The sequence below is a fragment of the Eulemur rufifrons genome, chromosome 24 (assembly GCF_041146395.1).
Source record: "Eulemur rufifrons isolate Redbay chromosome 24, OSU_ERuf_1, whole genome shotgun sequence".
In the NCBI taxonomy this organism is placed as follows: domain Eukaryota; kingdom Metazoa; phylum Chordata; class Mammalia; order Primates; family Lemuridae; genus Eulemur; species Eulemur rufifrons.
The window spans coordinates 16,417,211-16,441,243 of record NC_091006.1 but is presented as its reverse complement, the minus strand read 5'-3'; the positions used below and the strand labels follow the sequence as shown (position 1 = coordinate 16,441,243).

The 24,033-nt window shown below is 41.9% G+C and overlaps 2 protein-coding genes across 3 annotated transcripts in view; one reads left to right on the top strand and one right to left on the bottom strand.

The window, feature by feature from the left end:
• LOC138374961 (zinc finger protein 480-like) overlaps window positions 1–24,033 on the bottom strand; it is a 240,769-nt gene that overhangs the window by 96,006 nt on the left and 120,730 nt on the right. The gene's annotated exons all lie outside the window — the stretch shown is intronic.
• LOC138374957 (zinc finger protein 160-like) lies at window positions 1,597–22,639 on the top strand. The gene is made up of 6 exons (XM_069458186.1): window positions 1,597–1,612; window positions 5,559–5,682; window positions 6,252–6,342; window positions 15,367–15,493; window positions 15,837–15,965; window positions 20,014–22,639. Exons 3-6 carry the CDS (start codon window positions 6,271–6,273, stop codon window positions 22,632–22,634), a joined length of 2,949 nt encoding a protein of 982 aa, XP_069314287.1. The 5' UTR covers window positions 1,597–1,612; window positions 5,559–5,682; window positions 6,252–6,270; the 3' UTR covers window positions 22,635–22,639.

The following is a 24,033-nucleotide window of genomic DNA, read 5'->3' as shown; positions in this document are numbered from 1 at the left end:
AAATAAAGATAAGACCTAAGATAGATGACGATTCTAAAATGAAAAGTACGTTGTCTACTTACCCTCAGGATGCACGTAAAGTGAATTTGAAATTACATTTGGAAATTATTGACTTAAACATTATGACATAAAGAAAGTTTATCTAAAGTTATTTGAGGTTAAGTCACCTCAAGTGTGGAATGGAATTACAAGTATAAGGAAGAACAATGCAATATATATCTATGTTTTAAAAGTTATTGGTTGTTTTAAAGCAGCAGTTCCTGATCTAATTTATTGCGGGCTTTAGCCTTCCAAGGTCCACACCCGGGGTGTTGTACCTAGGAAAGTTTCTGAAACTGAGCCCAGCGTGACTGCCTCTCACTGGGGCGAATGGGGACTAGGAAAGGAAAGGTGGTTCTGTTGGGCTATAAGCATTAAATTACAGGTTTCCTTCTGGGCAGAGAGCTGCATTTCACATTCTAGTTTGTATCCCCATCACAGATAATTTCAGAGCTTTTAAATTAAATTACTTGAATTAATTTTAATGGCAGGAACTTTCCTGGATACAGTCACTGTTGACACGTCGTGAAAAAAAGCCAGACTCTGGAAAAAAATTTTAAAGGGATTTACTCTGTGCCAAATTTGAGGACCATGACCCGGAGCCATGCCCAGGAAGCCTTGAGCAAGTGGACTCGCTGTGGCTGGGTTACAGTTTGGTTTTTTACATTTCAGGGAGACAGGGGTTACAGGTAAAGTCATAAATCCATACGTGGGAGGCATAGATGGTTTGGCCTGAAAAGGTGGGCCATCTCCAAACGGGGGCTTACAGGTTATAGATGGGTTTAAAGAATCTTTGGCTTGTCTAAAGGCTTAAATGTTTTAACATAGTTGCTGTTTATCAGAGATAAGCCACCAGACATAGATTGGTTGTGTAAATTGAGGACCTGTAGGTTTGTCTTGGATACCCTTAGGCCTGTTAATGCATTACAAAGGATGTCCCCAATCAGGGAGGGGGGCATGGTAAGGCATGTCTGACCTCCTACCTCCTGGCAGGCAATTTAGTTTTAGGATATTCCTTTGGCCAGGAGGGGGTCCATTTAGCCAGCCAGTGAGGAGTGAAACTTAAGATTTTGTTTTAGTTCAGAACATAAACCATTCTCAACTTAGAGAAAATCATTTTGTTTTCCAACATAAGTGGCCGACACAACACCGTGCTTTTACTCTAAAACTACCGGAAACGTTAACGAGTCTACCCGGACACGAAAAATGCCAGGGCGACTTTCAACCTGGGAAAAACGTTGAGAGCAAAGAAGATGCAGGCGCAGGCCCCGCCCCGCCCCGGCCCCGCCCCCAGGCTGCCTGGCGTCTTCTGTCCCCGCGCTCGCACTTTTTGGCCCTCGTGGAAGCGGATCGTCTGGAGAGAAGGTGGTTCCGCCTTCCGAGGTTAAGCCCCATCTTCGCCCTCCCACGTGTTCCTCAGTCCGTGCCCGGGGGTGGCTACGGACTTTAAAATCCCCTCACCGCCCCCTCCACCGCAGGTACGTACAGACCTCGCGGTGTGGATCCGGGAGCCGCTTCCTTTTGGGTGAAAATCTGTGAGGCTGGTCCTTCGGCCTTTGTGCCTTCGCTGCAGGTAAACACCGCGTTTCGCGTCATTGCCTGCTTGCAGCCCTTCACTGACCTCTTCTCCCACCCCGCGCCAGGGAAAGTCCTGACCTGCTAGGTAGATTCGCGTCCTTTACTCTCGCCAGGCCTCGCCCGTGTCGGCCCCTGGAGGACAGCGCAGTCCGTAGGGTCAGTGCCCGAGACGCCGCGTCCTCTGCCTGGTCCCGGGTGCCTGAGGCACGGTCGCCCCACCGTGTCCCTTCCTCCTCAGGCCTGATCCTTCAGCTCTCCAGACTTCCCCTTAGCAGTCACCGCTTCTCCTGACCCTCGTTTGGGGAGGTGACCGGGGCCTGTCTTGTGACAGCCAGCGTTCTTATGTCCCCAATTCCACCGCACTGGAAAATGCTGCTCTTCCGGGAGGCGGCCATCTTATTCCGTCCCCCTCCCTGTGAATGTGTGGGCAAAGGGGATCCCAGGAGAAAGAGAGCAACTGAGAGAAAAACTAAGCAAGAAAAGAATGAGGGAGAACCATAAACAGATGGCAAAGTAGAGGGTTGGGGAGGGATTTGCAAAGACGCAGTATTAGTGAGAGAAGCTGAGAAGGTAATGTAAGGTTGTTGGGGGGGGGGTGCCGTGTAGCCCCCTCCCCTGTTACAAAGCCCTGTGCCCTAAGCAGTGAGTCCGCTCCACTTTTCCGCTTGAACAACCACCTGGCCCCACCAAAGTCCAGCCACATCCTATGGCTGGCAGCATACCCAGCCCCCACACTGTCTACCCGACCCTGGAGACATCCTGCTTACTGAGAACTTTATAATCCACTTAAACAAGCACCTAAAAAGCAAGCCCACTCTGCTTATGCCCCTCACCGCATATAAATACCCTTGCCTCAGTCCCACACGACTGTGACTTCTTGAGTCCCTGGTTTCTCCAGAGAACTGGAACCTCGCCTGGGCCTTTCCCTTGGGACCCCTTCCCTTCACCAGGGAGCGGGAGCGCTCCAATAAAGCCTCTTTGCTTAGAGAATTGGGGCAGGGAATGAATGATTTGGATCAAGGCAGACAGAGCATCCTGGTGCTGGGACAAGAGGAGACATCTGGTGACAAGAAGAACAGAGGGGGAACCACAGCAGGATGAAACCTAGGGACTTGGCGGTGCCAGAGAGTGAGGACAAGGGGGTGTAACAGGGAGGGCACAGGGGCAGCAGAGATGAGGAAGGAGGAAGAGAGTGACGACAATGAAAAGATTGGGGAGAAAGAGGTTAAAGTAGTTGCTAGAATAGAGCAGATCAGGTGTAAGAGAAGGAATAGAGGGAAGAAGGGGAGGAAGAGCTGGAGACGAGAGGATCACAAAATGAGGAGCAGAAACGGAGGAGGAAACACAGGAATAAAAGAAAGAAAAGAAAGAGCTAGAGAAAGAAGATGAGAATGAGAAGAGATATATGTGGAATGAGAGAGGAAACACACAGTAATGAAGAAGAGGGGCCCTGGGTCCAGATGAGTGGTGAGTTGATTGGATGTGAGGATTGACTTGTGGTATATTAATTTCTGTGTTTATAATTTAACAAATTCGATTTATAATTTTTTTAATTAAAAAAAATTTTTTTCACGTGGTATTTAGTTTGCAATTTTAACAAATTTTAAATATGCTTCTTTGAATTATGCAGATGTGGGTGAGAATGGCAAAATCTGTCTATAAGACATGTGCCTTTTATACTTCTTGGTATCTGGGTATGTATAGCCTCATTTGCAATTCTCTTTTCCTCACATGGGGTAGGGTGTGGAGGAGTGTGTGAACTAGGAGGAAAAACCAATGTTTTTTTTCTCCCGTGAAACTCAATACAACTGTTTAACACTGAACACAGAATACTTCACCTCTGATCACCAAGTGTGTGTAGATTTCTCCCCACCAACAACCTTTCCTTCTCCATCTGACACCACGTGGGCATTCTGTAATTTAACTTAACTCTAACACTGTGTACCTGGAGTTAGCATCAAATCCCACTGGTTGAGGGCTCAGTTCCACAAGGCCGCCCCCACTTCAGGTGCCAGTCACAAGTCCCAGGTGGGGAACTGAACTTCTGACCAACCAGGTATAAATTGTGGGGTTCCCTTGTCTCCCTCCTGGGTCTATTGATTTTCCAGAGCAGCTCACAGAACTCAGGGAAACACTTCATTTGCCCATTTGTTATAAAGGGTATTACACAGGATACAGAAGAACAGCCAGATGGAAGAGCTGTCCTAGCAAATTGATCAAGCTGGAGGAAGGGTTAAAAGAACCACAATATTTATCAGGTGAGTCAGAAGTAGAGGTGACAGCTACTGCTTGCTTAGTGCATCTGACGTGAGGGGCAGTCTTGTGGGGACTGAGCTCTTAACCTGTGGCATCTGATGCTATCTTGTAGATAGCTTCAGAGTTGAGTTAAATTGTAGGACACCAGCTGGGATTCTGCTAGAGAGCTGATGATTGTGGGAAAATACACACACATTTTGGTGACTAAAGCTGAAGGATTCGGTGTTGAATGTGAGTACAATGAGCAGTTTGCCTTTTCCTATCTCAAATAGGAAAGAAAAACATCATCTCCATCCGGCCCAACCCCTGTCTTCTCAGGACCTGTGACCTCTGCCCAGTAGTGACTGGGAATGGTCTGTCCCTGGTCCCGGCTGTTGCTGGCCCTGCAATTGTGCACCACTTGCCAGCCCCACTGGCAGTCTCAGGATGCGTGGCATCCCTCCTGTACTGTCTCATACATTGTTACTTCAGGGGAATTATTTTTATCAGCAAACCCAATGGTGGGCTTGTCCATTAAAACACACACAGACACATACACACAGAATTAATCTTTTATCCTTCTACTCTTCCATCTTTTTAACAAAAACACTGTTACCTACATCTCCCTCTATTGTAAGTACCCTCTTGTGTGTTACGTCTCAGAACATAATACACCAAAAACTTGATCTTCTTGGTCTTCAGTTTTTGCTGCCTGTTCTTGCTTGAACTCTTGAATTCTAGTTTGAATCAAGCTTTCACTTTAAGCATTCCTTTCATCCTTTTCTGGTCACGAGTGACCTCCCCTTTTCTATATCTAATATTTAATTTTCTATCCTCATCTTTCATTTCCTATCAGTAGCATGTGGCATAGTTGGTCATTTGTCTTCTGTTTTCTATGTTTAGAGGACATCCCATTAACCTTTAAAGATCTGTTTTAATTGTCTTGATACCTCCTGATCTCCTTTCCTCCTCTGGTGTCCCCTAAACTTCCTGTTCTCTGAATGTGGCTTGACTTACGGCTTAGTTTTTGAACCTCTTCTCATCTCTGTCCACACCCACTGCCTTTCCTTATTGTCCCATTTCATGGTTTAAACCCCACATACATGTCTACGTTTCCCCTGCAGACCTCTCCCCTGAGCTCTAGAATCCTATGTCCAGTCGTCTCCTCAACAATCTGCTGTGCCATCTAACAGGCATCGCCACCTTCAAATGTCCAAAGGGACTTCCTGACTCCCCCCGATGCATTCCCTTCTAGTCCCCATGTCTCAGGTAAGGGCGACCCTCTGCTTCCTGGGGCTTAGATCAACTTCTTGTCATATATTTAAAATGTATGGTACTACATTGTAAGTGCATTAATTTATAAAATAAAGAAATCCCATGTTTACTTAAAATAGGTAAGGAAATACATTATTTCCAAATTCTTTCAAGGTGTGGGAGAGAAATGTTTGTAGTCCTGGGCTTTCCCTGCTCTGCTCCCCCAGGACCTACCTGTCCTCATCTTCTGCTTGTGTTGTCCTTGCTGGCTCTTCTCCCGCCACACAGACCCCTGTCCTTTTCCTAGGGTCTCATGCCTCAGGGTCTCCACATGGGCTTCTCCCTCGGCCTAAAACTCTGGGCCCCTGCTGTAGGTGAAGACACCCTTTTTTCCCCAAGTCCTTGTTCTGATACCCCTTCTCAGTGAAGGCTTCTGTGTTTTCTCTCCACAGCCCACCATTTGATATTAAAGCAACACTCCCAACCTCTCCTCAGGTCCATATTGGCTGCTCTACATGTGTCTTTTTGTTCCTTGGTTGTCCTCTGTCTGGATAGTGGTGACAAGCAGGTCCCCAGGTGAGAGCGGACCAGATGGTGGGAGGTGTGCTGGGTTTGCCCCTCTGAGTGGAGCTGAACCCTGGCTTCACATTACAGTGCTAATACACACTGCAGATACATCTCCTGTGCCCTCTCACCCGAGATTTCCATTCAAACAGATGAGGGTCTAGCCTGAACAATATTGAGTGCATTCTATTCTGTGTCCTGCCTTGAGAACTGCAGCTCTGTGTCCTCCATTTCTGTGGGCTGAGGTCAGTCTGGTCCACAGAGGGGTGAGGAGGTCTGTGCTGTACTTCGGGTTTGGTCAGGGCTGGGTCAGCGTCCTGGCAGGGAGCTCAGTCCAGCCCAGCCCCCCACTGCTGTAGCCTCTGGGCCTCACCAGGAGTGTGGCGGGGTCTGATCAAAGGGGTCAAAAACTAACTTGTTGGTCTTCCGCTGGGAGTTTATTGTCCCCGTACCCCACCTGGTGCCTTGGGAAGGAGAGGACCATTTTTACACAGGCTGAGGTCTTTCCCCTTTGTGTAACTATAGCACAGAAAGAGATTCTGTTGATTCTGAGCACTGAGCATCATATTTTTGACATTCAGCATTGACTTGTAAAGACTCATGTTGGGTGAGGAAGAAGCCTGGAAGAGGGGGAGAAGGAAAGAAAAGAAGTCAGGAATGGATCTTACTCAGGTAAGGTGATATTCTCAGTGGGTTGTTCTGTGTCTCCCTCCTTTTCTGAAATGCTGGGCACTGGGGTTGCTGATCTTCTCTGACTCTGAAACGTCCTTCATGTTGTATTTGCTCACACTCACCCATGCCTTGCCTCAGTCCTTCTCATCTCCACTGAGATTCCATCTCACTGTGACCCAGTGACATGACCCTGTGAAGAGGCTCCATTGGACTCGGTCCTGGGAAGGGCTTCACACCCAGACATGGATTCGAGATGTGGTGTGGCCCTGTGGTGTCAGTGCTGTTGGGCAGCAGGGACTGTTTAGGGGCCACATCTAGATATACTGTCAGCTCTGTGTAGAGGAAGGTTAGAGAACTCGCCCATAAGTCACGGATTAATGTGCACAGAAACCTGCTAAATTGTATAAAAAGGGAATAATCAGGAGAAGTCTTGTCTGACTCATTTATAGGTAAATTAGTGAGTCACTGACTCAAACTCTTAATGACAGAGTGGAATGTAAAGTTTAGACCCAGACATGAATGATAGAGGATTCTTTCATTCTATCATCTGTTTGTTTTTATTATAACATAAATGTCAAAGAGCAGGAGATTCATTAAGATACTCTCAGACAGTGCATCCCACAGATACTGTGGTGTTCCTGCGGGGACCCTTGTGGTACAGGTGTTTTAGCTAAGAATGATTATAATTTACTCAGAGCTAGGAGCAGAACTTCTTTGCCATTTGAAAAGATGGAAATGTGTTTTTGTTTTACCACTTATTAAATATTCCATTTGATTTTAAACATCACACGACATGTATTTATTTTATAGTAAATCTCCAAACAGGCTTGCTTAGCTTAGGTGCTATGGCATGGAGGACCCTCGTCCTGTCTAGCCTTCGACCCTCCCTCACGTGTTAGTGCAGAATCACTGTTGTCAGTTTTGTGGTGAGAGCACAAGTCCTGTAGAAACGTCTACTTCATTATGGGATCAAAAAGTAAAGTTCTTCAGTGAATGCTTTGTTATGACATTTTAGCCTGCAAGCTTCAAAAATGCATATATTTTTTGTTAGGAAACATTTACGGATAGCTTGCTCTAGAATTCTACATCCTTGTTGGAGCATTCTCCTACTGAAGACAGGTGGATGTTTTAAATTTCCCAGTGTTACACAGAATGCCACAGTGGCTGCCTCTGAGCAAGTCGACTTCACTGTAGATATCAGAGGATTCTTCCAGAGGGGGCATTTGAAAGGGTGATTGCTTCTTCTAGGATGGTGCATTTCCTACCTTGCTAAATGTGGCAGCATTCCATCTCCACCTCAGCTGCAAAGGTACCCTCTCCCGCCAACACCACAAGAGATTTCCCCTTCATTAAACAAAACTTACTGCTATGTTCTTTTTACATTTTTAAAATCTGGACAAAATTACAATCCTTTTTTTCCCTTACATTTTCTGATTCCTCACGAGTCTCACGAGCTTTTCATTACTGTGGGGATATGTTTATATAAGATGGATTTTTTATGTTGCTCCATTTTCTTTTCTTATATATTAAGAGCTACTTTATAGTCCGTGGTTTCACTCTTTGTGTATATGCCTTGTTGTCTTTCTGTAAGTTCTAGATTTTTTAGCGTGAAACAAAATTCTTCTCTGCTTCAAGCCCCCATCTTTTATCATGTGTGTGTTTTATCTTGCTTTGGAAGACCTCACTTAGTGCATGGATACAAAATGGTATGATTCATTTAGATCTTGTAGTATAATATTTTGTTTGTGTGTCTTATTAATTTGGATTTTTGAATATAGATTGTAGGTACTTTAATTGATTTACAGTTTCAAATAACATATATCATAAGTTATTTCTATGTAGTTTGTCAAAGGATTTCATTTTTTTCTTGTTCAGGATTACATTGCTTCTGCTTTGACAGAACACAGGCCTACCATTTTACTCTTTTAGTTGCATCTTTTTAAGGACAGAAGTTTTCCAGTTAGAGATAGGCCCATTTGTCTATTGTGCTTTTCTGCCTGTGCTTTTGGTGTTATACCCTAGAAATCATTGCCAAATGTAACGTTCTGAAATTTCGTTCTATTCCTAGTCCGTCTTTTACTATGTCAGTGTGGTGTATTACATTGACTTTCTTCTCCTGAACCACCCTTGTATTCCTAGTGTGTATCACACTTGATCATGGTCTGTAATTGTTTTACTGTGCTGTACAATTTGGTTTCCTAGTATTTTTCTGAAGACATTTCCTTTGATTTTTAGAGACCTAGTCTGTTCTGTCGCCCAGGCTGGAGTACAGTGGCACGATTATAGCTTACCTTAACCTTAAATTCCTGGGCTGTAGTGATCCTCCCGCCTCATCCTCCTAAGTAGCTAGGACCACAGGTACGTGGCACCACACCCAGCTAATTTTTATTTTTTTGTTTTTGAGACAGAGTCTCACTCTGTTCCCTGGGCTAGAGTGCCGTGGCATCAGCCTAACTGACAGCAACCTCAAACGCCTTGGCTCAAGTGATCCTCTTGCCTCAGCCTCCCGAGTAGCTGGGACTACAGGCATGCACCTCCATGCCCGGCTAATTTTTTCTATACATATTTTTAGTTTTCCATCTAATTTCTTTCTATTTTTAGTAGAGACAGGGTGTCGCTCTTGCTGAGGCTGGTCTCGAACTCTGGAGCTCAAACAAGCCACCTGCCTTGGCCTCCCAGAGTGCTAGGATTACAAGTGTGAGCCACCGTGCCCGGCCACAGCTAATTTTTAAAATTTTTTCTTGAGATGGGGTCTTTCTATGATGCCCAGGCTGTTCTCAAACTCCTGAGCTCAAGAGATCCTTCCTCCTCGGCCTCCCAGAGTGCTGGGAGTACAGGCACGAACCACTACACTCAGCCTGTTGAGGACTTTTTCATTAGTTTTCATTGGGAACATTGTATAGTTTTGTTTTCTTGTAATATGTCGGAGTTGGTTTTATCAGAGTCATGGTGGTGTCATAGAATGAAATTTTTTTGTGTTCCGTTTCTTCATTTATTTGGAAATCAGAAGAATTGGTGTTAATTTTCGTTAAAGGTTTGATAGAATGATGCAGTGATTATGAATTTTGCATCTGTATGTAGTCTGTTGGATGGGAGATTTTGATTAATCTCCTTACTACTTACAGGTGTGTGTAGATTTTTTCTTTTTGACTCAGTATGTTGTGTGTATTTCTACAGATTGTTCGATTTCTTCTAGCTTATCTAATTTGTTGGCATATGCTTGACCATAGTTGTCTTTTATAGTCTTTCTTCTTACTGTGACATGCAGGTGTTGCCTGTCATGGTGTTTCCCAGTTCCCTCAGGCTGTCTTCATTTGTCGTCATTCCGTTTTTCCTTTTCTCCATTTTTTGTTTACTGTTTATGTCTTCTACCTGATCAAATCAGCTTTTGAGGCCCACTAGTGTGTTTTTCAATTCAGTTATATTTTTCAGCTCAAAAATTTCTCTTGTGTTTCTTATAGTTCTAGTTCTGTTGAGAATCTCATTTTGTTCATAGTATACATTGTTTTTGTGATGTCCTGAAGTCCATGTGTGCTCTCTTAATTCAGTGAATATCCTTGTGACTCCTACTTTGAATTCTTTCAATGGTCATTCAAAGAATTGAATGTCAATTAGTGTCAGTTTGTGGTGATTTAATTTGGTCCTAAGTTTGGGTTATGTTTCCTTTGTATATTATATATATCATTATCTGCTGTTGGGACTTCAGCATTTCACAACTCAGGCACTTGTTGGCGGTTTTTGTTTCCCTTCATTCAGGGAGGACACGCCTCATGTAGCCTGACTAGAGATTCTGGAGACCTCTCTAGACTTTTTTGAGGATGTGTCCTCCCTAGGCTTTTGGTTCTAGTCTAACTGAACAGATTTTGCCATTTGAGCCATTTTCTAGTGAGAAACTCTCCTGTTGTCTGCCTGGTAGTCTACAGCCTCCCTGGTGCTCTAGTAACCTGTGGTCTGGATCTCCCCCTAGTGTCTTACCTGTGCTCCTGCAGTAATTGATTACGTTGATGGCCTTTATTTTCAATGTCTCCCTGGCCAGGTGTGTTTTTAGTTTCAGTGATTATATTCACGTAAGATAGAAACTTGTCCCTCCAGTAGTCCCCTGAAAATCAGAATGTTGGGTGGATGTTCCCATACTTTTCCTCCCCCACAAGAAATCAGGAATTAGTGGTTTCTTCAAAATGTTGCCATATCAAGCCCTGGTAGTGCCTCTGGCAAGGTGTCTCAGGTGTTCCTATTAGGCATCCATTAGGGGCTCCAACCTCTTAAGTGATTTCTCAGTTTCTCATGCAGGCAGTTGATTTGTGTGCTGTTATCTGTGTGTGTCTCCGTGTCTGGGGTTTGCTATTCTTCTGTGTTACTGATATCACCACAGGAATACAATTTTATAATTTCCTTACATACACCTGGAAATATCTTTTAATTAGGTGCCCTGATATATTTCCTACTGTAAATGTCAGATGTACCATGTGTATGTGTCTGTTTAATGAGAGATGCTAAAGAAAGAAGATGGTTTTCTATATACTGGCATTAGTTTTTGTACTTAAAAAGCATTCTTTTTCTAGGTTGCAATCCTATAATCTATTAATTTTAACAAATCCAGCTCTTTACTGTCTTCCCCACTCCCTTTTTTTTCACGATTTTCCTCTTTATTGGTCCCTGCTCAGATATCCTGTCAGTGGTGTTTGGCTGGAGCCCTGGCCAGCCCTCTTTTCTGCATTTTTTTTTTTTTTTTTTGAGACAGAGTCTGACTCTGTTGCCCAGGCCAGAGTGCCCTGGCATCAGCCTAGCTCACAGCAACCTCAAACTCCTGGGCTCAAGCAATCCTTCTGCCTCAGCCTCCCAAGTAGCTTGGACTACAGTCATGTGCCACCATGACTGGCTAATTTTTTCCTACATATATTTTTAGCTGTCCAAATCATTTCTTTCTATTTTTAATAGAGACAGGGTCTCGCTCTTGCTCAGGCTGGTCTCGAACTCCTGACCTTAAGTGTTCCACCTGCCTCGGCCTCCCAGAGTGCTAGGATTACAGGCATGAGCCACTACTCCTGGCCTCTCCATCTTAATTAAAGGAAATGCATGCATTGTTTACTGGTGATCATGATATTTGGTGAAGTTTGCTTTAACATTAGGATTTTTTCCCCGTATTTATTTTTTGGCCTGATTTTTAACTATCTATAATTATTTCAAGGTACATAGTGTCATAATATGTTTTTTATAAATCTACATCTTTTTTTTGTTTCTCTTTTGAAGAGAGAGGGTCTTACTTTGTTGCCTAGGCTGGAGTACAAAGGCATGATCAGAGTTCACTGCAGCCTCCAACTGTGGGGATTAAGCAATCCTCCTGCCTCAGCCTCCCAAGTAGCTGGGATTATAGATCCGCACCACCACAGCTGGCTAACTTTTAATTTTTTTGTAGAGGGAGGTTTTCACAATGTTGCCCAGTCTAGGCTCGACCTCCTGGCCTTACGCAGTCCTCACACCTTGGCCTCCCAAAGTGCTGCGATTACAGATGTGAGCCACTGCACTGCCTTAATCTAAATTTCTTAAATTAATGTATTATACTGAAGATTTCCATTTCTCATGTTATGATTTTATTACAGGAATAAACTATTATAATAAACTCCATTCAACTTTTGGTAATGCCTACATATGTAAATTTAACTGCATGAAATTATATCTATATTTTTGAATAAATGTATTTAATAGGCTTTAGAATTGAAATTGCTAGATTTTTTTACATTGTACCATTTTTTAAAACTTTTTATTTCAGAATGTTACGGTGGTACAGGTGTTTTGGTTACACGGATTGCTTTTGTACAGCTTGAGTCAAGGTGATAAGTGTATCCATCACTCAGACAGTGTACAGTGTATCCATTAGGTGTGATTTCACCCATCCCCTTCTGCCCGCTTTCACCTGCTTGATTTCCTTTGAGTTTTACTTCCATATGTACACTTGAGTGGTGATCGGTTAGTTCCGATTTAACAGTGAGTATGTGTGGTGTTTGTTTTTTCATTCTTGCGCTCTTTTAATTAGGAGAATGGTCTCCAGTTGGTCCAGGTTGTAACAAAGGGTATTAACTGCTGTTTTTTTTCTTTTTTAAGGCTCAGTAGTACTCCATGGTATACATATACCACATTTCATTAATCCACTCATGAATTAATGTGCTCTTGGGTTGATTCCAATCTTTGTGAATGTGAATTGTGCTACAATAAAACTCTGAGTGTGAGTGTCTTTTTTATAAAAGGATGTTTTTTCCTTTGGGTACATACCGAGTAGTGGAATGGATGGATCAAATGATAAGTCTACTTTTAGTTTGTTGAGGTATCCGCACACTAATTTCCATAGAGGCTGTACTAGTTTGCAGTCCCACCAACAGTGTATAAGTGTTCCTTTTCTCTCTGTATGGACACCAGCATCTATTGTTTTGGGACTTTCTGATAAAAGCCATTCTCACTGGAGTTAGGTGATATCTCATTGTGGTTTTGATGCGCATTTCTCTGCTAATTAGAGATGTTGCGCATGTTTTCATATGTGTATTGGCCATTAGTCCGCTGTCTATTTAAAAGCTTTGTTCATGTCTTTTGCCCTCTTTTTAATGGGGTTGTTTGATTTTTTTCTTACTGGCTTGCTTGAGTTCTTTGTAATTTCTAGTGATTTGCCCTTTATCAGCTGTGTACCATGCAAATATTTTCTCCCATTCTGCAGGTTGTGTGTTCGCTCTATTGATTGTTTCCTTGGCTGTGCAGAAGCTTTTTAATTTAATCAAATCCCATTTATTAATTATTATTCTGCTGTGATTGCAATTGGGATCATCTTCATAAATTCTTTGCCTAGGCCAATGTCTAGAAGAGTTTTTCCAATGTTTTCTTCAAGCATTCTTATAGTTTCATGTCTTAGGTTTAAGTCTGTTCTCCATCTTGAATTGATTTATGTGGGTGGTGAAGGTAAGGATCCTGTTTCAATCTTCTACATGTGGCTGTCCAATTTTCCCAGCACCATTTATTGAATACAGAGTCTTTTCCCCAATATGTTATTGTCTGCTTTGTCAAAGATCAGATGGCTATATATGAAGGATTTTCTAGGTGGGTTCTCTGTTGTGTTACATTGGTCTGTGTGGAGGGTTTTATATCTGGGTTCTCTGTTCTGTTACATTGGTCAGTTTCTCTATTTTGTGCCAATACCATGGAGTTATGGTTACTGTAGCCTTGTAGTATAGCTTCAAGTCTGATAAAATGATGCCTCATCATTTGTTCCTTTTGCTTAAGGTTGCTTTTCTGTTCAAGCTCTTTGCCAGTTCCATACGAACCATAGAAGTATTTTTTCTAGATCTACGGAAAATGACCTTGGTATTTTGATGGAGACTGCATTGAATCTGTACATTACTTTGGGTAGTGTGGACATTTTAACAATTTTGATTCTGCCACTCCATGAGCGTGATATCTTTTTCTGTTTGTTTCCATCCTCTGCAATTTCCTTCCTGAGTGATTGACAGTTCTTGTAGAGATCGTTCACCTCCTGGGTTAGATACATTCCTGGGTGTTTCATTTTCTTTGTTGCTATTGTGAAAGGTATTGAATCTTTGATTTGATTCTCAGCTTGATTGTTGTTGTTATATAGAGACACTACTGAATTGTGTCCATTGATTTTCTAACCTGAGACTTTGCTGCATGTATTTATCAATTCCTGGAGTCTCTTGGCAGAATCTTTGGGGTTTTCTAGATATAAGATTATATAGAGAGCAAAGAGTGATAGTTTGGCCTCCTTTTCCCCTATTTGAACACCCTTCGGTTGCTTCCCTTGCCTGATTGCTCCGGCTAGGACTTCCAGCACTATGTTGAATAAAAGTGGTGACAGTGGGCATCCTTGTCTTGTTCTAGTTCCAAAACATCAGCTCGCAGGTAGCTCCCGAATTGTGCTCCTCTATTCCCCCAGAAGTCCCCAAGGGAAGAGGGGAGGGCTTTGCTCTCCATGAAGACCTCAGCCCGAAGTGCACACCCGCCATAGAGAAGTAGCTGTAGGTGAGCTTGGGTTGTTTGAGGAATCGTGTTGGTACAATTGTCATAGGAATTGCCTAAAATAGTATTCAAATGATGGGAGAGTACTAAGCTTTGAGCCTAGGAGAAAACGCGACTGTGTGCATCCATTTTAAAAGGGTTAAGAGATTACATTAGATGTTCCTGCTAAAACAGGGAATTACTATTACCTCAACAATATACTGCTTTGAGAACAAAGGTTTCTACCATAGTAGGGACACTAGGCTGCAGGGAAAATGATATCACCCCAGAGTTTCTTATTTATTTCTCTTTACAAATAATATTCTGTCTCCAGTCAATATCCTTATCTAAGTTGTTTTCACAATTTATGAGTGTAAGAGACAGAACTCCATATCCTTCAATTAATATAAGAGGTTTCCCTGAAGTCTGAAAAAAAATTATAACAGATACTCCAAAATGTACGGATGAACAGCCACATGGAAGGGATGACTTGGGCAAGGTATGGAAGGAGGAGGCTCAGAGCCTCCACAGCATCTTGCCAAGCATCACTCTCTGGGAACCTTAACCTGCTCGCCTATCAGGAAGATGCTCTGAACTCTCCTTTTGGGTTTTTGTGGAGACATCACTACATAAGCGTGACTGTGTATATCACTGGACATTGGTGGTCACGTGAACCTTCAGCCCCTCTCCTCTCATGGGAGGTTACAATGCTGCAGCTAAAAGTTCTGACCCTGTAATCCAGCCTGGCTATTTCCAGTGACCAGCCCCCAGCCTGAAGCTGTCTAAGGGCCACTGGACACCGCTTATCTCGTTAACATACAACAAGATACTGTCCCTGCAGAGATTTCAAGTGAGTTGTATGTCAGGAGGCAGTAGATGCCTGCGTATATTCATATTTGACAGTATCACAAGGTGGATCTGTCTGCCCATTCACTTCAATCGAATCTATTCTCAGAGTTCTCTCCTCATGTTATGTGAACATTAGAACTCTGCTAATAGCCGCGTGGTGAAATGTGGTTTTCCTTTTAGGGACAGTTGACATTCCGGGATGTGGCCATAGAATTCTCTCCGGAGGAGTGGAAATGCTTAGACCCTGCCCAGAGGGCTTTATACAGGGACGTGATGTTGGAGAACTACAGGAACCTGGTCTCCCTGGGTGAGGATAACTTTCTTTAACTGTCCCCTTTCTCAGATCTTCTCCGTTTTCATGATGTATCATTGGATGGTTCCAGAGCTTATGTATGCATAAAACCTTGTGGCAGATGTTTAAAATATCCAATTTCCTGTTTTTCACTCCTGTGCTTTGATTCATTGGTTCTTCAAAGACAACTAAATGTCTACATGTTACAACATTCCCTAAGCATTCGAAAGGAGGCATTCAGAGGATGGATTTCTCATACATATTTATATATCCTTCTGGAATATCCTTTCTTATGTAAACTAGGGCTGGGATTCTGGGAAAACCATGATACCTTATATTCCTTTCTTTCTATGAGCAGGAATTTCTCATTTTGACCTGAATATTATCTCCATGTTGGAGCAAGGAAAAGAGCCCTGGACTGTGGAGAGGCAAGTGCAAATAACGAGAAAATTAAATGGATGGAAATGGATCAAAGGTGTGATCACAGGTAAGTGCTCAGATGGATAGAGAGAAAGCTGCTCATTAAATAGTGTTTGGGAAACACTGTGCAAATCTGAGGGTTCTATGGGAAAAAAAAATGTATGTCCTGTGAGCTCCGAAAGGGAATTTTTCTTTTCCTTCACTTCTCACTCTCTTTCTCAGAGATATAACACTTTATCCTTGTACCCTGCAGTGGTGCTTCAGCTCAAACAGAAACCAATGGAAAGTCCTTATCATGACGGACAACACTATTTTATATGACTTCATGAACTCTTTTGTTCTTGACAGTGAGCATCACAGGAAAGGCTGTTCAGAAGGGTTCCTTTCTCCGTTGGTCTTTCCTTCTGTAGTTGCTTTCATCTGATGCTAAGTTCTCAGTCCATATTGATGAGAGCTGTGGCCTTCATAGTCCTAAAGACTAGACCTCTCCATGTTGCATCCCATTTCATGTGCTTGGAAGACCCAGTCAGAACATGGGAAACATTGTCTGGTCTTCCTTCGCATCTGGGTCTCCAGAAACTTCCTGGAGCTTTCTCAAGCCCTTTTTGCTTGGTGAGGTCCCTCAGCTATTTTTGCCACACTTCACAGGTGTGTATGACAAGGGAGCGAGTTGGATCTTCTGAGATTGTCACTCAGCAGAAAAAAATGTCAGTAGAAACATCCTCTCTTTGATCTCCAGCCCTACATGGGTGCAGATCCTATTCTTTTAGTCTCTTTGTGTGGGCTCTGTTGGCAGAACACGGAGTCCATTCTTAAAATGCCACAAAATCTGATGCCCATGCATTGTACTTTTCTCTTTTCCACTGTTGTTACTACTGAGTGAATGTAGGGAGCCTGGGCTCTACCTGATTTTGTGCTCTCTTAGTTTGTATGATTTTCTTTCTGAAACTGGCTTTTAACATACACGTCCCTGTAGAAGTCATGTTCTGCCCTCATGTGTCTTTGCACTTTCTCTTGTGAGTCTCTTGTTAACCCCTGCATTGCTTGACGGAGATGACAGCCTCAGGGCTGACTTGTGATAATCCAGCTTTAGGTTATGTATAACTTCTTGTTGAGTATCCCATGGAGTGGGTTTACTACATAACATAAAATTGATGAAGGGGAACACTTTAAGTAATATGATTGAATATAATCCTGCAACTTGCGAAGATGCCCTTTGAAGCCACTGAGTAGAGCTGGCCCATGATCCTGAGATAAAAAGTACAAGGAGAGCCTGACTGATAAGTATTTCCTATTGTTTTTCTAGTTTTTGAGAAGCATCACAAAGTTTTCACTGTGACAATGCTGATCACATACACTAACGATGATCTGCTTTGAGCCAGCAGTCAGTGTTGTAGGAATTTCTTCCAGGGAGAACATTGTTTAAGGTCACTGCCTCGTGTGTAAAGTGTTGTTCATGTCACATTTTTCATCCCCTGTATGTGTCACTATTCATTTTGAACAACAAAAACTTTGTCATTTTTTCGTTGGTTCATGCTTGTAACAGGCATGGTTTTGATAACATCTTCCTGAGGGAGCTTATGAAGGTAAATGATGTCTCCATATTTTAATTCTACCATAATTTGTTTAAACCAGTAGAGCTCTCATCTTGTATAGTTTTATATATTCTAAATGAACTTTTTAAAAATTTGCTTAATCAGCAGCTCATAGGTTCACGGCAATTTTGATCATAAAGAACAAACTTAGAGTTATCGTGCTACCTGATTTCAAACTCTATTACAAAAGTATAGTAATTAAAACAGGATTGTAGTAGCCAAAAAGTAGACACATTGATTAGTGAAGCAGAATGGAGAAGAGAAATGAACCAGTACATATGTGGTCAATGGATTTTTGACAAAGGTGCCCAGAACATACAAGGGAAAAAAGATAGTGTGTCAGTACATAACGGTGCAAAAATGATTCCACATGCAGAAGACTGAAACTAGACCCTTAAGACTGAAACTGGACCCTTATCTCACATCATATACAAGGGCTGTCCTGAGAGTATCCAGCCATGTAATATGAAAAATAGTATTTAATAGCTGGATACTTTCTGAGAGCCCTTGTATAAAAATCAACTGATAGAAGAAATCACAGGGGAAAACCTATATGACATTGGTCTGAGCAATCATTTGTTTAGATTTGACCCCAAAAGCTCAGGCAACAGAAGCAAGTATAGATCAATGGGATTGCACCAATCAGAACTGTTTCTTCACAGCAAAGAAACACTTAGGGGAAACTTTGCATCGTGAGAAAGTATTTCCAAGCTGTACATGTGGTAGGACATTAATATCCAAAATGTATAAGAAACTGAAACAACTCAAGGGCATGAAAAGAAATAACCCAATTAAAAAATGGTCAAAGGACCTCAATAGACATTTTTATTTTTTATTTTTTTTTGAGACAGAGTCTCCTTCTGTTGCCCAGGCTAGAGTGCCATGGCATTAGCCTAGCTCACAGCAACCTCAGTCTCCTGGGATCAAGCCATCCTTCTGTTTCAGCCTCCGTAGTAGCTTGGGACTGCAGGCAGGTGCCACCATGCCCGGCTAATTTTTCCTATATGTATTTTTAGTTGTCCAGATAATTTTCTTCTGTTTTCAGTAGAGACAGTGTCTCGCTCTTGCTCAGGCTGGTCTCGAACTCCTGAGCTCAAACGATCCACCTGCCTCGGCCTCCCAGAGTGCTGGGATTATAGGCATGAGCCACCACTCCCGGCCAATAGACATTTCTTCAAAGAAGACATGGATATGAACAATAGATATATTAAAAAGACTCAGCATCAGTAATCATTATGAAAATACAAATTTAAACCACAATGAGATACCACTGCACACCTGTCATAATGGCTACTGCTGAGAAGTGTTGATGAGGCTATGAAGAAAAGGAAACCCTTCTATACCATTGGTGGGAATGTGAATTAGTATAGGCACTGTGGAAAACTATATGGAGTTTCCTCTAAAAACTAAAAATAGTATTACTATATGATCCAACAGTCCCACTTCTGGGTATAAATCCACAGAGTTTTGAATCTCTTCGTCTAAGATATCTGCACTTCATGTTTACTGTGGCATTATTCACACAGCCAAGTTAGATAGTCACAGTGTCCATTAGCAGATCAATGGATACAGAAAATGTGGTGTACAATGTACAGGGGAATACTATTCAGCCTTCTTAAGAAGGAAGTTGAGTTTCCCACATGTGGTTTAACATGGAGGACGTTTTGCTAACTGAAGGAACCAGGCACAGGAATACAAGTATTGGATGTTTTCTTTTATATGTGGAATGCAGTTGGAGTAGAGTGTTGATTATCAGAGGCTGGAGGATGAGGAATAGGTTGGTCAATGGGTATGAAGTTTCAATTCAACAGTAGGAGTAATTGATAAGTTTTTGTGGTGATGGATAAAAGTTATAAGCTTGATTCCATCTTTCCACATATATAGGTATATCATGATATTACTTTGTTCCCTACAAATATATACAATTATAATTTTTTGATCTATAATACAAATTTTAAAAACTCGTATTCCAGTTCTTACACTCTGTACTGGTGGTAAAATGGATGTTCTTGGTTTTTTCTTAAGAGAATAGTGTTCCCATTTCCACAGATTATAGCTTTTTGTAGATGTGGTTACTCATTCTTTGTCTGCTTCTTTTATAATGGGTTACTAGGATGTTTTCCTAATTCCTTTTTGTTACGATTTATAGATGATAGTTTTTAAGTATGTATTGTGCAATATAACTTGTTTTCATTTCAATTGTGAGATAGCCATATGTATTTTGTCAATTGGTTTCTATCTTGGGGTCACTCCTTTCAGGTCTAACGTAGGTTTGCACATTGTGTTTTAGTTATAGGTGGTTTGAAACTAGACTTCCACAATATTCATCTGGATCACCTTTTCTTTATTAAACAATACTGTTCCTTTTGTGTTCCTAAAAATTAAGTTTTATCTTTCTGAAGTTTCCTAAGTATGTTTAATGTCAGTATTACCTTTGGTGTAATATTAAGTTTATCAATGTGAAATGTTTGTTTACGTGCTGTAATTAATTGGAAACTCACAGCTCTGTATATGTTGTAGATCTCTCTCCTGAATTTGTAATAAAAAGTGTACCACCACAAGGGAAGACCAACGCAGGCGAAGTATTCCAAACAGTGACATTGGAAAGACCTGAAAGCTATGACACTGAAGACTTTTCCTTTAAGGAAGTCCAGAAAAATATACATGACTTTGAGTGTCAATGGGGAGATGATGAAGGAAGTTACAAAGCAGTGCATACGGCCCAGAAAGAAAATCTCCCTGGCAGAAGAGATCAACATGACAGAAGGGATGCAGGAAACAAGCTTATTAAAAATCAGTGTGGATTAATCTTTAAGTCACATGTGCCTCAACTGCAGCTACTTCAAAGTAAAAGGAAAGTTGATGAATGTAATCAAGTCAAGTCTATCAACCATGGTTCCTCAGTTTCACCACTTCAACAAATTCCTTCTAGTGTGAAAACCCACATTTCTAAAAAATATGAGAATGATTTTATCTTTTCTTCATCACTCACACAAGGACAAACAGTAAACAATGATGGAAAACCTTATAAATGTACTGAATGTGGCAAGGTGTTCACTGCAAATGTACATCTTGCACGTCACCAGAGATTTCATACTGGAGAGAAGCCTTACAAATGTAGTGAGTGTGGCAAGGGCTTCACTAGAAATGCAGACCTTGCACGTCACAGGAGATTGCATACTGGAGAGAAACCTTACAAATGTCATGAGTGTGGCAAGGCCTTCAGTGAAGTTTCAAGCCTTGCACGTCACTTTAGAAGTCATACTGGAGAGAAACCTTACCAATGTAATGAGTGCAGCAAAGCCTTTAGTGTACGTTCAAGACTAACTATTCATCAGGCAATCCATACTGGAGAGAAACCTTACAAATGTAATGAGTGTGGCAAGGCCTTCGTTTACCCTTCACAGCTTGTACATCACAGGAAAAGGCACACTGGAGAAAAACCTTACAAATGTTACGACTGTGGGAAGGTCTTCAAGGATAGTGGCTCCATTGCATGTCATCGAAGAATTCATACTGGTGAGAAACCTTACAAATGTAATGATTGTGGCAAGGTCTTCACTCAAAAGGGACACCTTGTACGTCACATTAGAAGTCATACTGGAGAGAAACCTTACCAGTGTAATGAGTGCGGCAAAGCCTTTAGTGTACGTGCAACACTAACTGCTCATCAGGCAATCCATACAGGAGAGAAACCTTACAAATGTAATGAGTGTGGCAAGGCCTTTAGTGTACGTTCAATACTAACTATTCATCAGGCAATCCATTCTGGAGAGAAACCTTACAAATGTAATGAGTGTGGCAAGGCCTTCATTTACCCTTCACAGCTTGTAGGTCACAGGAGAAGGCATAATGGAGAAAAACCTTACAAATGTTACGACTGTGGGAAGGGCTTCAAGGATAGTGACTCCGTTGCATGCCATCGAAGAATTCATACTGGTGAGAAACCTTACAAGTGTAATGAGTGTGGCAGGGCCTTTGCTCACCGTTCACAGCTTGCACCTCACAGGAGAAGGCACACTGGAGAAAAACCTTACAAATGTTACGACTGTGGGAAGGCCTTCACTCGAAATTCACAGCTTGTTAGTCATCAAAGTATTCACAGTATGGAGAGACCTTACAAGTGTTCTGAGTGTGGCAAAGCCTTTCGTCTTCATTCACTGCTAACTTCCCATCAGCTAATCCATAGTGAAGAGAAACCTCACAAATGTAATGAGTGTGGTAAGGCCTTCACTCGAAATGCAAACCTTGCACGTCACAGGAGAATGCATACTGCAGAGAATCCTTACAAATGTAATGAGTGTGGAAAGGTCTTCACCCGAAATCGAAGCCTTGCACGTCACAGGAGAACACATACTGGAGAGAAACCTTACAAATGTCATGAGTGTGGCAAGGACTTCGCTCGAAAAGCACACCTTACACGTCACATTAGAAGTCATACTGGAGAGAAACCTTACCAATGTAATGAGTGCAGCAAAGCCTTTAGTGTACGTTCAAGACTAACTATTCATCAGTTAGTCCATATGGGAGAGAAACCTTACAAATGTAATGAGTGTGGGAAAGCCTTCGCTCACCCTTCACAGCTTGTAGGTCACAGGAGAAGGCATAATGGAGAAAAACCTTACAAATGTTATGACTGTGGGAAGGTCTTCAAGGATAGTGACTCCGTTGCATGCCATCGAACAATTCATACTGGTGAGAAACCTTACAAGTGTAATGAGTGCGGCAAGGCCTTCGCTCACCGTTCACAGCTTACACCTCACAGGAGAAGGCATACTGGAGAAAAACCTTACAAATGTTACGACTGTGGGAAGGCCTTCATTCGAAATTCAGAGCTTGTTAGTCATCAAAGTGTTCACAGTATGGAGAGACCTTACAAGTGTTATGAGTGTGGCAAAGCCTTTCGTCTTCGTTCACTGTTAACTTCGCATCAGCTAATCCATAGTGAAGAGAAACCTCACAAATGTGATGAGTGTGGCAAGGGCTTCACTCGAAATGCAAGACTTGCACGTCACAGGAGAACGCATACTGGAGAGAAACCGTACAAATGTAATGAGTGTGGCAAGGTCTTCACTCGAAATGCACACCTTGCACGTCACAGTAGAAGTCATACTGGAGAGAAACCTTACCAGTGTAATTAGTGCAGCAAAACCTTTAGTGTACGTGCAACACTAACTGTTTATCGGGCAAGTCACACTGGAGAGAAACTGAGTGTGGCAAGTCCTTCAAGCAAAATGCAAGCCTTCTTAGTCATCAAAGTATTCACAGTGGTGAGAAAAATTACAAGTGTAATGAGCGCGGGAAAGCCTTTATATTGCGTTCAGGGCTAAATACTGATCGGGCAATCCATACTAGAGTAAAACCTTACAAATGTAATGAATGTGGCAAAGTTTTCACTTAAAGTTCGCAACTTGCAAATCATGGAAGAATTCATAATGGAGAGAAAACTTAGAGATGTAATGACTGTGGCAAGCACTTTAGTGAATGATCAAAGCTTGCAAACCATCACAGAATTCATACTTGAAAGAAACCATATAAATGAGTGTGGCAAGGTGTGGAGTCCCAATTCACTCCTTGTATCACATTGTAGAATTCATTCTCAAAAGAATCCTTACAATTACAGACTATGGCGAACCCCTCATGAGTTCAAGCATTAACATCGGAGACCCCATGCTAAACAAAAATCATATAATTGTATGTGGAAGAGGCTTTTTTCATGCCTCACCACCCACTGGGAATCAAAATACACATCTTTGATGAAAGCACACATGTAAAGTGTATGTTGAGGCTGTTACCCAGGGGCCATAAATGTAGGTGAAGATTTGAATGAGGAATCACTCAATCTCTAATTCTCCATGATTAACCTTTGGTATTACATACTGTAAAATAATTCTACATCCAAATATGTTAAAACTTACAGCATGATATATATCAAAGGTGCCAGGACATTTGGAGATGGCCAATCACTTTGAAGTTACAAAATATTTTATTCATTTATTTGAGGATTCTTTTTTTTTTTATTTCAGCATATTATACGGGTAAAAAGTTTAGGGTTACATATATTGCCCTTGCTCCCCCCATTTGAGGATTCTTGAAAAGGCTACTTTACTATTCATAACTTTCAACTTGAACTTTGAAATCTGACTAATTTGCCTTTTTCACAAGCCTTTCATTGTGGTCTGTGGGAAAGAATCCATTGCCTGGCAAGGCCTCCTTTAAGGATGAGGATCACTTCCATCCATGTTCCTCTGAGAAGAAGGATGCTGCCTTTGAATATTAAATACCATCACAGTTAGCATTTGGGAGGGGCAGAGAATAATATAAAAGTATGATGTCGCTCATCTTGCTCATTGTGTTCAGGGTTCTCTTCTGACAGGAGGGCACTGTAGGTCAAAGTAGACAAATCTCAAGTAACCATAATACAGAGCAGATCAAGACCTTAAGACACTGGGGTTTGTATGGGAAGAGAAGTATTTTATTGAGGACTGATTATATGGTAGAAATAATGCTGGAGAAATGGTAGCCACCTTTGCCATTGAA